The sequence below is a fragment of the Orycteropus afer genome, unplaced genomic scaffold (assembly GCF_000298275.1).
Source record: "Orycteropus afer afer isolate SDZICR_OR568_19922 unplaced genomic scaffold, OryAfe1.0 scaffold00603, whole genome shotgun sequence".
Classification (NCBI taxonomy): Eukaryota; Metazoa; Chordata; class Mammalia; order Tubulidentata; family Orycteropodidae; genus Orycteropus; species Orycteropus afer.
Window position 1 is genome coordinate 227695 of NW_006922190.1, and position 16989 is coordinate 244683.

At 36.3% G+C, this 16989-nt stretch overlaps 1 protein-coding gene across 1 annotated transcript in view; it reads right to left on the minus strand.

Moving 5' to 3' along the window:
* The window catches only part of SUPT20H (SPT20 homolog, SAGA complex component), a 69554-nt gene that overhangs the window by 613 nt on the left and 51952 nt on the right, over nt 1-16989 (minus strand). The window contains exons 20-23 of the mRNA XM_042783030.1: nt 13828-13883; nt 8786-8917; nt 1884-1989; nt 306-409 (exon numbers count right to left, since the gene is read on the minus strand). Of these exons, the coding sequence (XP_042638964.1) occupies nt 306-409; nt 1884-1989; nt 8786-8917; nt 13828-13883 (398 nt within the window). The remainder of the gene's footprint in view (nt 1-305; nt 410-1883; nt 1990-8785; nt 8918-13827; nt 13884-16989) is intronic.

The following is a 16989-nucleotide window of genomic DNA, read 5'->3' on the forward strand; positions in this document are numbered from 1 at the left end:
CAGTCTTTATTTCGAAATATACTGGAAAGTAGAAAACCGTACTTGGTAATGTGCCACCAGTACTTCTTCAGATTTCACATTAGAAAAGAATATGGCTTAAATGCACAAAATATATTCAGTGCTCCAAACTGATTAGCTAAAATGTCAAGACTTTTTAATAAAATTTGCTAAATTATTTACCAGTTTACCTTTTAGTCTTAAAAGACAGTAAAAACTAAAACTAAAGCAAGGTATATTGAGGTACTTCTGGAGCTGAGTATTTTATCTCTAAAAAAAAATGTATTAGAGTGAAGTTGCTGGATTACTTGTATCTGTTGCTGCTGCTGTTGAAAGGCAGAGGAGAGCTGGAATCTCTGCTGAGGAAGGCTTTGCTCAGGTCTGTTCTCGGCAGAGCCAAGCTGAGACAACACTACAGAGAGGAGAAGGGGAAAGCAGGGCAGTCAAAAAGTTTGAAGGCTACCAGGGTTAGAAAAGGACAACATAGAAAATGAAACAATAGAAAAGTTATCAGTATGATTAATCGTAAGTATCAAATCACAGACATTTCAGAGTAAATTTAGTATAGTCTTCTGTTAGTTGAAGGGCACCATGATTATGGAACTTCCTGGACAGGGAAAGGGAAGAGAGCACACATTACCAAAGCACTGTATCCCTCTATTTTGCATGAAAGAATTTGATACTACTAGTCCTGTTTTGCTTAGAAGGCTTTGTTTGACAATGTAAGATACATTACTTTTAAATATTGCCAATTAAATAGGAAAAATAAAAAAAGATTGGTGATGTGCAAACCCATAATGGCAAGACCGGAAAAGAGATGAATGCTTCAAAGCAAAGGACATTGCAATGAACATGAAACATCACTATTAACAACAAACGTTGCATACTAAGAATGCATTACTTTTCCAGCTGAATGGGACCATATTAATCACAGTACGACGTCCTCATTATACAAATGAGAAAATTTAAGGCCTAGATGATCTGAATGAATGACTTAGTCACCCAGGTAATTAGTGGCAAATCAACCTAGAAGCATCCTCATCATTTTTCAGCTTGAGAGTTCTTTCCACTGAATCACATTACAGCTATTTTAGACAATTTGTAACTTGTGTGGTAAAAGTGTATAATTACAGATTTTCACTTAGAAGTTCACTAGCTGTAAATTAGGATTTATGTTAAGAACTACTTATTCAGAAAACAAAGACTGATTATTCTGTTCTAAACTAGGAATTGTAGGAATTTAAAGGTATCTTCCTCAAACTCCATCAGCTTTCTTATATATATATATATATGGACTTGCTGATTTTAATTAGATGTAAAGTTAGAATTGTTGTCTTTAATTGACAAGGTCATCTTCATTAAAGATAAACTTCTGTTTCACCACTTACTGTTAGAAGTGGTGGACAATCATTTAATTATTTTTGCAAATGATAAAAGTGGCTGCCAGAAATTAGGCTATTAACCATTAAGATTTATTTCAAGCAACTATAGGCTATCAGCATGATACAAAAGACTATGTAGTCTAGAGAAAGGCAGTCTCAATAATTTTGTAAAACCAAAGCGTTATTAAAGTAACTACACGTGCAAATACTACAACAAATTTTCATAGCTGCCTAGGAAGTTGGATAATTTTGTAAAATTTTGCCAGTAAAATGTAACATCAGGAAAGGTCTTAAGTGTTGTTACTAATAAAAAAGCCAACGATCTTTTAATTAATAGGCAATTAAATTAAATCTCAGCCATTAATTAATCAAGTTAATAGTTGATAAATACTACTTTTTCATAGTTTACTGTTTACATGGGAAGGAACCGAAATAATTGAGATGGCGAGATCATATATAGATACTTCTAGTAAATCCAACATATGAAGTTATGATGATACCTACCAGCTGCCTGGGACTGCATGAAACTTCCTACTCCAGTAAGGTTAATAACAGCAGCTTGCTGAGCAGATAAGGCCTGTTCTTGACTAGCTGAACCTTGTTCAGAACCCTGAATTAAAAAATAATAAATATCTTACACAAGAAAGACAATTTAGAGTCGGTAAAAACAAATTAGTGTATTTCTCTCTATGAGAAAAATCAGTATACCAACATTAGACTTGGACTTGCAGTGAGTGAGGTGCCAGTCTTGATTTTTTTCCTTTTTTGTTGCTAGTTTGTGACTCAGAAGACCCCATGTATTACAGAGCAGAACGGCTCCCTAGAGTTTTCTTGTTTGTAATCTTAATGGAAGCAGATTGTCAGGCATTTATTTCATGGTGCTGCTGTGTGGATTTAAATGCCAACCTTTTTAGTGACCATTTGTGCCATCCAGTGATTTCTGGACTTGTACTGAGAATAAATAATTCAAACGTTAAAAAAAATTAGCAAGGATAGATTTATGGTATTTTGAAAGCAAAAAAATACCATTTAAATTTTGAGAATTGATTCTGTATTTATTTATCGTTTGATATTCTATTAATAATTCCAAAAACTTTCTAAACCTTCATCAAAGTGATTTTTTTTTTAAAGCTCAGAATGCCCTTTGCTACATCACACAGGTACTTCTAGCTAGCACAAGAAGGCAAGAAATAAAAGCATATGATTTATAAAGGAAAAAACAAAACTGTACTTATTGCAAGTGACATGACTGTACAAAAAAACTTCTAATAAGTGACTTCAGCAAGATTGTCGGCTACAAGATCAACATGCAGAATTAGAACTCACTTTTTAAGACTAACAATGAACATGTGGAAACCAACATACAATGCCATTTGGAATTGCTAAAAAAAAAAAAAAAACCAAAACCACACACACACACATACATAAATCTAACAAAACATATAAGACTTGTACTAAAAAAACTAAAAGTGCTGATGAAATCATGGAGAGAGAGTCTGCTCATGAATTGACGACAACACAGTAAAGATGTCAGTTACCGCCAAGTTAGTCTATAGGTTTAACAAATTATATGAAACCTTTAAAAATGCATAAAAATCCAGAATGTTTTTGTTCATATAGATAAGAGTATTCTAATCTAATATTTATAATGAAATGTCAAGGGACTAGAATAGCTAAAATAATTTTGAAGAAATGGGAAGAATCACACTACCTTAATGTTTGTTTGCAGAAGGATAGACACATAGGTTAACAGAGAACAGAGAAACAGACTTACACAACAATCAAAGCCAAATGATTTTTGATATAGGTACTGAAGTAATTCAGTAGAAAAAGGATAGCTTTTTAACAAAAGGAATAACTGAACATTAATAGCTAAAAAAATTTTACTTTCAGCTAAGTCTCACCCTTTATACAAAAATTAACTGAGAATGGATCACAGACTTAAATGTAAACCTTTCAAAGGTTAAAAAAGGAGGAAAAGAAGGAGAAAAATCTTTGAGTCCTAGAGTTAGGTAAGAGTTGTTAATTATTATACCTAAAGCACAACTAATTAAAAAAATAATAATAAAAAAATAACTTAGGACTTCATCACAGTTTAAAACTTTTGTTCTATAAAAGATATTCTTATTACTACTTAAGATACAATGCCTGAAATAACACTACAAACCAAACATGCCAAATGTTAAAACATTTATTTTAAGCATACCTCCCTGGATACAGAAAATAAATTTCTCTATTTAAACCAAAGTTACCTGTCCTCTACTCTCAATAAATGATGGTTTAGTCAAATTCATTACTTTATATAGATGGTTATAACATAACTAAGAGAAAAAAGTACTGAGAAAACTTTCAGAAACTGATTAAACATATGTAAATATGTCAGTCTCCTATCAGGGAAACAGAATAGGGAAAGTACTGGTAAAATGTAAATTATTACACCTAAAAAAAAGCCATCCCCAAAATAGCTACTAACAATACAAATACACAACTCTTCAAGTCTAGCAATTCTACTTCTATGAACCCATCTATAGGAATAAAAGCATCAGAATTAAATATATGAGTGTTAGACATTGTTTATAAAAAAAATGAACGCAACCTACTGCCATCAAATTGGATGGGACTCATAGCGACCCCTCCTTGGGTTTTCGAGGCAGAATCACTACGGAAATAGATTGCCCAACCTTCCTTCTGAGGAGTGGTTGGTGGGTTTGAACCACCAGCTTTCTGATTAGCAGTCAAGTGCCTTACGCACTATGCTAGCAGAGCTTCCAAACATTGTTTATAGTGGCAAAAAATTACAAACACATCCAAAATCACACCCAATAAAGTTAGTTCAACTAAATGCCATATATGGAATGCAGGCAGAGATTTGAAAGTCAGGGAGACTAGAAGTGGCAGCCTTGGAGGAGCACTGTTTCTATGTGAGATTTAGATACACAGAGAAAGGCTAGTTCTCCCTGAAGATGTGGCAGTGAAAGGAAAAAAAGGAAATGTTAGTTCTCTCAAGTGGATTCTGACTGGTGACTCCATGTTTCTATAGCAGAACTGTATTCCACAGAGTTTTTAAGACTGACCTTTCAGAAGCAGGTTGCTAGGCCTTAATTCTGAAGCAACTCTGGGTGGACTCAAACTGCCAATCATTTGGTTAATAATCCAGTGCTTAGCGATTTGCACCACCCAGAGATGCCTAAAGAAGAAAATAGAGGAAAATTAAGTATCCTGCAGACACCAAAGAAAAACAACACATAGTACACAGTAACTCCTTGTTTTCCTCGTGAATACGAGCATCTATAAAAAATAACACAGAAAAAGGCAGAACTGAAAGACTAATAAGAAGACTCACACTTGGAACTCTGGGGGGGGGGGCATATAATAAATAAATTAATTAATTAGCATGAGAAAAAGCATAATCTTTGTAATAGAGGTATTGTAAAACACAACATAAAAACCAAACATGCAAAAAGCAACAATAACTAAAACACAGTTTGTAAACATTCTTCCCCTAAAAAGCTAAAGAAAACTGCATGATAACATCACACTGGAATTAAATATACTTACAAAAGGGATATGATGAAACACTTTGAATCAGAAATACTCAGAAATATAAAGACTTAGGTTAACTGCAAATGGAAAGACAAGGCATATGCTGACAATAAAAAGAAACAAAAGGAATATAACCAAAAATAAAAGATGGTCATTTCATAATGATAAAGGGATAAATGATAATGTCAAGAGAACATAACAATCCCAAATATGTATATATATAACAAGAGAGCTCCAAAATATATGAAGCAAAAACTGACAGGAAAGGAAAAATAGAAATTTCCACAATTTTAACTGGAGAGTTCAACACTTTTCTCAGCAACTGATAAAACACATCAAAAGAAAATCATTAAGGCAAGAAAAGACTTGCACAATTCCATCAAACAACTTGATCTAATTAGTGTTTTTTAGAACACTACATCTAACAGCAGCAGAATACACATTCTTTCCAAGTTGATATAGAATATTCACCAAGATAGACCATATTGTGGACTATAAAATAAACGTCAACAAATTTAAAAATAACTGAAAACATGCGTTTTGAGGCCATAATGGAATTAAACTAGAAATAAATTACAAAAAAGTATCTGAAAAATTCCCAAATACTTGGAAATCAAACAACACATTTTTCTAAATAACTCATGGACCTAAAGAGATACTAGAAAATCCTCTGAAGTAAATGAAAATGAAGGTACAACATATGCATATGAAAGTATGTAAGCAGTACTTACAGGGGAATTTACATTAAGTATTTATTTTAGAAAAGGTCTCATCTCAACAATCTAAATTTCTACCTTAACTAGAAAAAGAAAAATTAAAACTACAACCTAAAAAAACTTTCCAGAAATAAAGACGACCTGTATCTACAAATTTCAAGGGCCTAAAGGAAAGATCAATTTTGAGACATAGCCTAGTGAAAATATCAAACTTTAGAAATAAGCACAAACTCTCAGGGCCTCCAGGCAAGAGCAAGAAAATGAGACTGGTATCAGACTTCTCAAAAACATACAAAGCAAGAAATCAATGGGCAATATTTCCAATAAATACAAAGTAAAAGGGGAAACCAAGAATTTTATATCCAGACAAGCAATCCTTCGTATGTTAAGGACAAAAGCAGTTTTGATCATGGCACAGTTTTCTTTTAATTTTTTATTGTGATTTGGGTGATTCACAGAGCAAAGTTCCATTCAACGATTCATACACATTTTGTTTTGTGACATTCATTGCACTCTCCACTATGTAAAGCACTCTTGCCACTTCCTCCGTGTGTTTACCATTTCCATTAGTCCTTTTTTCCTATCCTTTCCTGCCTTCTAAGCTTTATTCTGAGAGCTCTGGTAGCATAGCGCCTAAGGCACTTGACTGCTCACAAGAAGGCTGGCAGTTCAAACCCACCAGCCCCTCCTCGGAAGGAAGGTTGGGCAATCTACTTCCGTAGTGATATCACCTCGGATCCAAGGAGGGGTCTTTATGAGTTGGGTCTAACTCGATGGCACATAACAACAACAACAACAACAACCAGCTTTATCCCTGGGCAAATACTCCCCTTTTGATCTCATATGATTGATTGTTATAAGGAGTATATACCTCCCTGGTATTTTCATCTTATAGGCCTGTCCACGGTTTGGCTGAAAGTTGGGCCAAGGGAGTTGGTTCAGTTCTAGGCTTGATGGGTGTCTAAGTGCTACGCTCTTGAGGGTTCTACCATTCTCTATTAAACCAGTAAGCCTGGCCATCTTTATTATTTTAAGTTTTGTTCCACATTTTTCTCCCACTCTATCCAGGTCCTCCTACTGTAAGCCCTTTCAGAGCTGATGTAAGTGGTAGCCAGGTATCATCTAGTTCTTCTGGTCTCAGGGTTGTGGAGGCTTGGGTTCACATGGTCCATATAGTTTTCATTTTCTTTACTCTAGAAGAGACACCAGTATTTGCACCTCACAGACTTCTAAGACACCAGTGGCTACTCACCAAAGTAGGATGCAGAGCATTGTCTTTGCGGACAATTTTATACTAATACACCTTGATATTCCCCAAGACCATGGTTCTGAGCCTCCAGGCCCAGTGACTCATTCTCTCAAGGTGTCTGGTTATGGCTAAGAAGTTTTCATAACTTTCCCCCCTTTATGATCTACTATATTCAAAGATTTATTTGCAGCATAGAAAGATACATATGTAGAAATATTCTCTGTCAAACCTATATAAGTATTTGTAGGTATAGTTACATTTGCCTTCTCACCCCTGTTCAGCTTGTGTGTCTGTCTATGCATCCACTCATAGATTATTGTTATTACTGTTATTGCAGGGTTGTGTATGCCATAGTATTTACCTCTGTTTCATGGCATGTTTTCAGATATGTACTTTCTGAGTAATCTATTAAGGATAAACTTTATCTAACTAAGAACTGACTGGAGAAACTTTAGCAAAAGAATTGATAGTCCCCAGCACTAATAGCAAAAATCAACAAGACAGAAAATAAAATGCTGGCAAGGGTGCGGAGAAACTTGGACTCTCATACGCTGCTGGTGGGACTGTAAAATGATACGACCACTGTGGAAAGCAGTATGGTGATTCCTTAAAATGCTGAATTAGAAATAACATTTGACCCAGCCATTTCATTACTAGGAATACAGCCTAAAGAAGTGAAAGCCAGGACAAGAACAGATATATGCACACCCATGTTCACTGCAGCAATATTTACAATAGCAAAAATACGGAAACAACCTAGATGTCCATCAACAGAAGAACAGATAAACTATGATACACACACACAACAGAATACTAAGCAACCCTAAAGAATAACATGGCATCAGCAAAACACCGCTTAACATGGATGAATTTGGAGGACATTATACTGAATGAAATAAGTCAATCACAGAAGGACAAATATTTATTAGTCCATTATTGTAAAAAGTCAAGGAAAGGTTTATATATGGAAGGAAATTTTCTTTGTTGGTTACCAGGGGAGGGGAGGGAACACTTTTAGATAGGTAGAGACAAATACTGATTTGGGTGAAGAGACGGGCAATGTACCAGACATGAGTGATCAACACAGTGGCAACGAGGAAGAGGAAGACAGAGATGTACATGGGAGGTACAGACAACAAAGATGAACCCTTTTGCACATATAGTACTACATTGTCAGTGAAGGCAAACATGGATCTACAGGTGGATGGCTGGGTGGACAGGCTGAACTATTAGATATGTCTGTGCAGGAGCTCTGGTGGCATAGTGCCTAAGACACTTTACTGCTAACCAGAGGGCTGACGGTTCAAACCCACCAGCCACTCCTAGGAAGGAAGGTTGGGCAATCTACTTCTGTAGTGATACTGCCTTGGAAACCCAAGGAGGGGTCGCTATGAGTCGGGTCCGACTTGACAGCACATAACAACAACAACAAATGGAGTCCTTATTCAATTTCATTCTGTCTGGCAGCATATAAATATTGGTTTGTCTGTCTTCGCTCTACCCCAAGCTTCATGATACTAGAGACACCTCTATTACAATAATGCTTAGCCCAAAGCCTGGTCCAGAACAAAATACCATTAACAGAGGGATGATGATGTATTGGAAATAGAGGGGCTACAGGATCACAAAGACCTGGGTTTTAATTCCTGACCTGCCAACTACTGTATGGCCAGCAACCTACTTACCTGGATCTGTATCTTACTATGCAAGATGGAGGGCTATTTTGAGAGTTAGAAATAGTCATCCAAGAATGTGTAACTATTACTGTTAATAAGGAAAAACCTTATGGGAAATGTTTGTTAAGTAAATTATATTAACAGCATTTGAATATGCTTAAAAGTTATGAAAAAATGTTGCAAATTCTGGTAAAAACCCTATAAAAGGTAAAAAGTGCCTACCTGTTCCCCTGGCTGTTGAAGACTAGAAGTTGTGGGTTGCTGAGGTTGCTGTTGTGGTATAAACTGAGAGAGCTGCTGTTGGTGCTGTTGCTGCTGCTGCAGACTGTTAAAAATGAGTGAGCCACCAGGAAGCTATTAAGAATTTAAACAAAAATTAATTAGCCAATTTCACTTTATTTTTATATGAAATTAAATTTCTTGATACCACAAATATTCTTGAAGCATAGCCTATATATAGGAGACCCCTGGTGATGCAAACAGTTAATATGCTTGGTTGTTAACTGGCAGGTTGGTGGTTCAGACCCACTTAGAGGCACCTCAAAAGAAAGGCCTCATGATCTACTTATGAAAAATCAGCCACTGAAAACCCGATGGAGCACAGTTACACACTTACATACTTGGGGTCTCCATGAGACTCAGTGGCAACTGTTTTTTTGGTGTTTTGATCCTATGTGTTAGGCATTGCTCTAGGTACTGAGCAAACTGGTTAACAACAACAACAAAAATTAAGATCTCTGTCCTTAAAAACAAAAAGCTCTGGTGGCACAGTGGTTAACTGTTTGGCTGCTAACCAAAATGTCACTGGTTCAAATCTACTCTGCAAGAGAAAGATGTGGCAAAATCTGCTTCTGTAAAGATTATAGCCTTCGAAACCCAAAGGCAGTTTTATTTTGCCCTATAGGGTCTGAGTTAGAGTCAACTCGATGGCAATGGGTGGGTTCTTAAAAAAATCTATACAGAGACAAGTTTAAAGTGCTATTACTTTGGCCTTCTAAATATTTTAAAACTTTCAAACATAAATCTTGTTCCTTGAAGTTAATATCCAGTAATCCAAATCTGCATCCTGCTTTTATTTAATTCCTTATACATCAACACGTTAAATGCATTAGAAAGTATAAACAATGAAATAATGATAATCAGAAGCATATATTAAGAAAACTCATCCCTAAAGTTTATTCTATACTGTCCACAAATCAGAAGATAAGGGTTCTTGTATAACATAGCGAGGAAATCTAAAGCCAGAAAGAAAACGCATTAGATGTGCATTGGAAAATTACTTGCTGTCACTCTACATCTAAAATTAAAATTCTGTTTTCCAAATGCATCAGGTATAACAAAATACCTCATATGATTTGGTTTACTGGTTTCAGGATCATGGTCTCAAGGGGCATTCCAGTTAATTGGCCTAGTATCACTTTTAGTACTTCTGTTCTACCTCCTGGGAGCTCTGGTGGCCTAGTGCCTAAGGCACTTGACTGCTAACCAGAAGGCTGGTGGTTCAAACCCACCAGCCACTTCTAAGAAGGAAGGTTGGGCAAAATACTTCCATAGTGATATCACCTCGGAAACCCAAGGAGGGGTTGCTAATGAGTTGGATCCAACTTGACAGCAGTGAGTTTGGTTTTAGTTTGTGGTTCTACCTCCTAGTTTGCTGCATAGGGTCTGAGGTTTTAAAAGCTTGCAAATGGCCACCCTCAAGGTACAATGATTGGTCTCTATTCATCTAGAGCAACAGGAAGAGGAGGCAGGAATAAAGGAGGAAATGGAATGTACGGTTGAGTGTCTCCACAAACAACTGCGTCCTTTGCAATGAGACCAGAACTGGATAGTGCCTAGCTACCATTACTGAATGTTTTGATCAACGATTCTAAAGAAAAGTCTTTATCACGGGGAGGAAAAATGCAGAATAGAATTTAAATTCTCATGGAAATCAGACTTTCTAGAGTGATTAAGGCTAGATATATCCCTGATACCACTGCCCTGAATAATCTTTAACTGTAAAGCCATAAAACAAAAATATTTCCTAAAGCTTTCTTTAAACCAAACAACAGTCTAGCTTAAGTAGTGAAGAATAGCTACAGTGAGCATTGTGTTCTTTTAAAGGACTTATTATAAGTAATCAAATTGTTAACAACAACTAATAAAATTAGATAGGAAGTTTATTAGGAGGAAGTGAAGTCATGTCAATGGGGAAAGAACAAACCAGAAAAGGAGAATGGTTGCACGCTTTGAAGAAAGTAATCAATGTCACTGTACTATATTTGGTGTATGTTTTTCTGTGTATATTTTCAGTGACAATTTAAAAAAAAAAAGAAAAAAAACCAAATGGTTTATCCATTTTAACTTGTATGGGTTTATGAGCACTTTGAAACCCTTGTTGTTGGTATGTACCGTCGAGTTGGACCCAACTCACAGCAACCCCTTCTTGGGTTTGCAAGGCAGCATCACTACGGAAGTAGATTGCCCCATCTTCCTTCCAAGAAGGCTAGTGGATTTGAACCACCAGCCTTCTGGTTAGCAGTCAAGTGCCTCAGCCACTATGCTACCCTTAGGAGAAAGAAAAGCAAATGCCAAGTATAGAACACTTAGGTCTGTATACAGGTCAAAAAAGTTGTTCTTGGATCATACTATCTATACCCAGCTCAGTATAAAGAAGCCCAGGTCATAGTTTGGACGTACCCAGTAGCTCTATAGGAGGAAGACCTGGCAATCCACTCCCATAAAGATTACAGCTTAGAAAAACTGATGGGGCAACTCTATTCTGTCACATGAGGTTGCTATGAGTAGAAATCAAATTGACAGCACCTAACAATGGCACAGTTCACTATGAGGTAAATTTGGACACAAGCACAGGTTGATCTCTCTTTCTTAATCACTTAAATAATAAATGTAGCAAAATGTAATTAACTTATAAAATGACTTTGTACTTATTCCTTACTAACAATGTTTTGAAGAAATTCTGCTCTAAGACAAATTCTAATAGCAATATGCAATAAAGTAGGTTAAATAAACCAATGTCATCTGCAGTATTATCCACAGACCAATTAGGCTGTTCTGCAATTACAGTCTGCAAATACTGATATAGCTTTGTTGTTGTTGTTATGTGCCATCGAGTCGGAACCAACTCACAGTGACCCCTCCTTGGGTTTCCAAGGCAGTATCACTACAGAAGTAGATTGCCCCATCTTCCTTCCGAGGAGTGGCTGATGGGTTTGAACTGCCAGCCTTCTGGTTAGCAGTCAAGTGCCTTAGGCACTATGCTATTAAGTTTTGCCCTAAATGCATTTCCCAATTTCATTACTCTGAACACCAGGTTAGTGTTATTGTTATTTCCCAACATTCCATAGTTAGGCCATTTCATGTCTCCAGAATTTTATGTCTACCTTTTCTAAGTTACCTATAGATAATCCCACCCAATCTCCCAATTCCTAGCCTAGTATCACACTTCATCCTCTAAATTAAAAGACCTATCATAATAGTTGTATTATAGGTTCACAATGTATACTAAATTCTCCATCTTCTACACTTCTTTATGAATATGTTGATACTAGTTGTATGTTTAAGACAGGCTTCACTACTGGATACTTTTTATGCTGGTAATTTAAAGGTTGGTGGTTCAAGTCCATCCAGAGGTACCTCAAAAGAAAGGCTTAGGATCTACTTCTGAAAAGTCAGTCACTGAAAACCTACAGGACACAGTTCTACTTAGACACACATCGAATTGCTATGAGTTGTAAATGACAGCAACAGTTGCTTTGTCTTTTAAATCCTACAAACATTAATTAAATGACTACTATGTGCTTGAAACTATGAAAAATAATACTCTCCTTAGGAAAAGAGCATATGGCTAATTTAAAAATCTTTATTCGAGCACAACATCTGTTGTAAGCAAGCATATATGCAAACATATAAGCAAACATATATGGATACACAAAATGTCTTGTGAAAGAGGAATTACTTTGGAAGTGAGCCCAGGAAGCATATAAGTCATATATTAGAGCATATGATTCCCATTCTCTGAAACAAATCTTTAATGCTAATAATTTGAGTTTGCCTCAAGTTGCTCTGTCCTTTGCTTTAAAGGTGGCTTCTTTGGTTGATCTGAATGTGAACAGTAATGAAGGCAAACTTAAAAAGCGAGGAGAAGGTGGTGGATTTGGCTACCAGAAAGCCAAAAAGGTTGAAAAGTCCAGGATCTTTAAAAACATTAGCAAGAAATCACCTGACAGCAGGCAGTTCTCACACTGAAGACACACCTTCCTTCATCTTCAATAACTTTGTCCCAAAATGGATTTTCTTCCCTTTGTTCTAACAGGGAAATGTTTGATGCCTTTAGAATTTGGACTGACTTACCAAGAGTATAAATTGACTTGGGCTGCAGGCACTAAGGACTGTTCCAGCAGATCTTTTTTTTTATTTGGGGGGCAGGGAGTGGGAGGGATGCATAAAACTGTTCAATTTTTCTTGCTTGCCCAAGGGCAAAGCAAAGGGATATTTTTAGTGTTTTCTTCTTGATAAAATAATTAAATTTACAATATTTTCCCTTCAAATTTATATCATTGTTTTAATAGAATTCTTTCTGTCCCTTCTCTTCCTGGTGTCTGAAAGTTTTGTGGAATGAATTGTTATGCTAACTTGCTATAAAAGACAGGTGACCTAGTACACAGAACATGTGGTGTGCTGGTGGTAATGCTAAGAACAGTGGCAGTTTATTTTTTGGTTTTGACTATTTCTTGGACCATAACAGTAGTTCTTTTAGCCCTCCTGAAAGTGCTATGGTACAAAAAGGCCCAGAACTTGGGGAAATATCTAAGGAGGAATCTTACATGTAAAGTAGTATTGGTTTCTATGTACTGCTACTCAGAAGGAAGATGAGGCAATCTACTTCCATAGTGATACTGCCTCGGAAACCCAAGGAGGGGTTGCTATGAGTTGGGTCCAACTCGACGGCACATAACAACAAACAACAACATACTACTGCTATTATAGGCCAAGTATTCTTCCTCTTAGTATCCATTCTCCTTGTTGGAACAGCTAGTTCTTGATTAGGCAGGGGTATTGGACAAAATAAAAATAACGTATATAGGACACTGATTCTTCCTCCTTGATCACTTGACCATTAATAACCACACTCTTAGAAGATTCTGAAAAATATTTAAGTTTCAAATGTTGAATATATACAGATACATGTTGTTGTTGTTTTCTTAAAAAAAAAAACTGAAGTATAAAAACTTTGATCAAAAGCTTAATTTCAGGTTTACCTGGAGTAGATTTAAGGGCCTGAGACTTGAAGTATTTTTCAAACCAAATGGAACACCTGTTAAATAAAATTCACAATTATAACAGGGAATTAAAACTTTATCACACATTGAAATAATTTATACTTTAGAAGCTTTATATAGGAGCTTTGATGGTACAATGGTTGTTAAGTGCTTGGTAGCTCACCAAAAGTTTAGTGGTTCAAATCCATCAACAGCTCAGCAAGAGAAAAGAGTTGGAGATTTACTCGTATTAAACACACTGCCATTGAGCCATTTCTGACTCACAGCAACCCTCACTGGGTCTCCAAGGTTTTGAATTTTTAGAGAAGTAGATCACACCATCTTACTTCCACAGAGCGGCTGGTGGGTTTGAATTGCTGACCTTCCAGAAGTCAAGTGCCTTATCTGCTATGTCACCAGAGCTCCTTCATTAAACATTACAGCCTAGAAAACCCTAAGGGGCTCTCTGCACAGGGGGTGACTATGAGTTTGAAGTGATTGAACAGCACCTAACAACAACATGCATAATGTGAACATTGTTTAAGTATTCTCTCCAAAGATGTGCTTATTTTCTATACTTTTTAAGGACCTTCAAAAAAGAAACTGCTTTTCTTCAGTATTAATCAATGTTGAGGACTTATTAAATGTTCAGGTGTCCATTATATTCTAAGACCCTGGCACTACTTCCTAAGCCTCTAAGGAGCTCTCTGGTGGTGTAGCTGTTAAGGCAGATGGCTTGTAACCAAAAGGTCAGTGGTTCAAATACACTAGCCACTCCACTAAAGAAAGATAAGGCAGTCTTCTTTCATAAAAGTTACAGCGATGGAAACCCAATGGAGGTTGCCATTGGTTAGAACTGACTCCATGAGTTTACTTTTCTGGTTGGTACTTCTTTTATCACTATTGTGACCACTAGCTGGAGAAAGAATAGAACATATGTTGTTGTTATGTGCCATCAAGTTGGACCCAACTCATAGCAACCCCTCCTTGGTTTCCAAAGTAGTATCATTATAGAAGTAGATTGCCCCATCTTCCTTCTGAGGAGCGGCTGGTGGGTTTGAACCGCCAGCCTTTTGGTTAGCAGTCAAGCGCTTTAGGCACTATACTACCAGAGCTCCTAGAACATATGTAGGCACTGTGACTGTAGTAAAACTATCAATGCTCTGCAAATATATTTTAGGCATTAGTACCTACTTGCATGCCTCAAACAATTGTATCTTTAAGAATGTATTTTTAAAAAATGCATTGACCCATGTCACTTTAGTTTTATGCATTTCATTGTACATAAATTGTATTTCAATAAAATGTATTTTAAAGATAAAAATGAAATTAAAAATAAATACAGACCTACTGCAAAAAAATGATTAAGGGAATAAAAGATAATAATAATAATAAAAGAAATTATTTACTTTCCTTTATTTATTTTTTGTTTTGTTTTTCAAGTGTTCTCACCCTTCCCCTCCGAACCCTGGTTACCAACAATAAGTTTCCTTCCAAAGATAATAAGAAGAATTTATTTACTTTCCTTTATTATTTTTTGTTTTGTTTTTGAAGTGTCCCCATTCCCCCCCAACCCTAGTTACCAACAATGAAAGTTTCCTTCCATAGAGAAACCTTTCCCTGACTTCTTAGAATAATGAACTAGTATTTTTGTCTTTCTGTGACTGACTTATTTCACTCACCATAATGTCCTCCAAGTTTATCCATGTTATGTGGTGTTTTGCAGATTCTACATTATTCCTTAGTGTTGCGTAGCATTCCACTGTGTGTATGTACCACAATTGGTTATCCATTATTCCGTTCATGGGCAGCTAGATTTCTTCTGTCTTTTTGCTACTGTAAACAGTGCCGCAATGAGCATATGTGCGCATATATCTGTTCTTGTCCTTGCTCTGTTCTTTAGGATATATACCTTATAATGCGCCTAAGGCATTTGACACCCAATCAGAAGGCTGGAGGTTCAAACCCACCAGCCACTCCTTGGAAGGAAGATTGGGCAATCTACTTCTGTAGTGATAACCACCTTGGAAACTCAAGGAGGGGGTCACTATGAGTCTGATCCAACTCGACAGCAGTGAGTTGGTTAGTAATGGCTAATAATCATGAACACTTCTTCATGTGTTTCTTGGCTGCCTGAATATCCTCTTTGGTGAAATGTCTATTCATGTCTTCTGCCCATTTTTGGATTGGATTGTTTCTCTTTTTGTTGGTGAAGTATTGGAGTTTTCTATAAATTTTAGAGAAGTCCCTTGTCAGGTATGTCATTGCTGAATATTTTTCCAATCTGTAAGTTCTTTTTACTCTTTTGGAGAATCTTTTAAGGCCCATAAAAAATTAATTTTTAGAAGGTCCTATTCATCTAGATTATTTTCTGCTCTTTGTGCATTATGAGATATGCCCGACAGTCTATGCCATAAATTAGGGCCCCGAAATTTGCCCCAATAATTTCCTCCAGGAACTTTATAGCTTTAGGTTGCATATTGTCTTTGATTCATCTGGAGTTAGGTTTTGTGTATGGTGTGAGGTATGGCTCTTGTTTCATTTTTCTGCAAATGGATATCCAGTTCTGCCAGCACCATTTGTTAAAGAGACCAATTCTTCCCCATTTAATGGATTTCAACCCACTGTCAAAAATCATCTTACCATACATCAATGGATCAATTTTGTGGTTTTCAATTCTATTCCACAGTGTATGTGTCTGTCATTGTACCAACATCAGGGTGTTTTGACTACTGTGGTGGTATAGTAGGTTTTGATATTTGGGAGTGGGAGACCTCCTACTTTGTTGTTCTTCAATAGTGTTTTGTTTATCTGAGGTCTCTTTCAATTAGATATACAATTAATGATTGTTTTTTCCATATTCTTAAAGAACATTGAGATCTAGATTGGGATTGCACTGAATGTATCCATTGCTTGGGGTAGTACTGCCATTTTCACAGTGTTCAATCTTCCTATTCATGAGCATGGCATGTTCATGTAGATCTCTTCTGGTTTTTTGAAGTAGTGTTTTGTAGTTCTCTCTGTACAGGTCTTTTGTGTCGCTAGTGAGATTTATTCCCAAGTATGTGATTTTTTTTTTGTAGCTACTGTAAATGGTACTGGTTTCCTTATTTCCTTTTCAGCAATCTCTTTGCTGGTGTAGAGAAATCCAACTGATTTTTG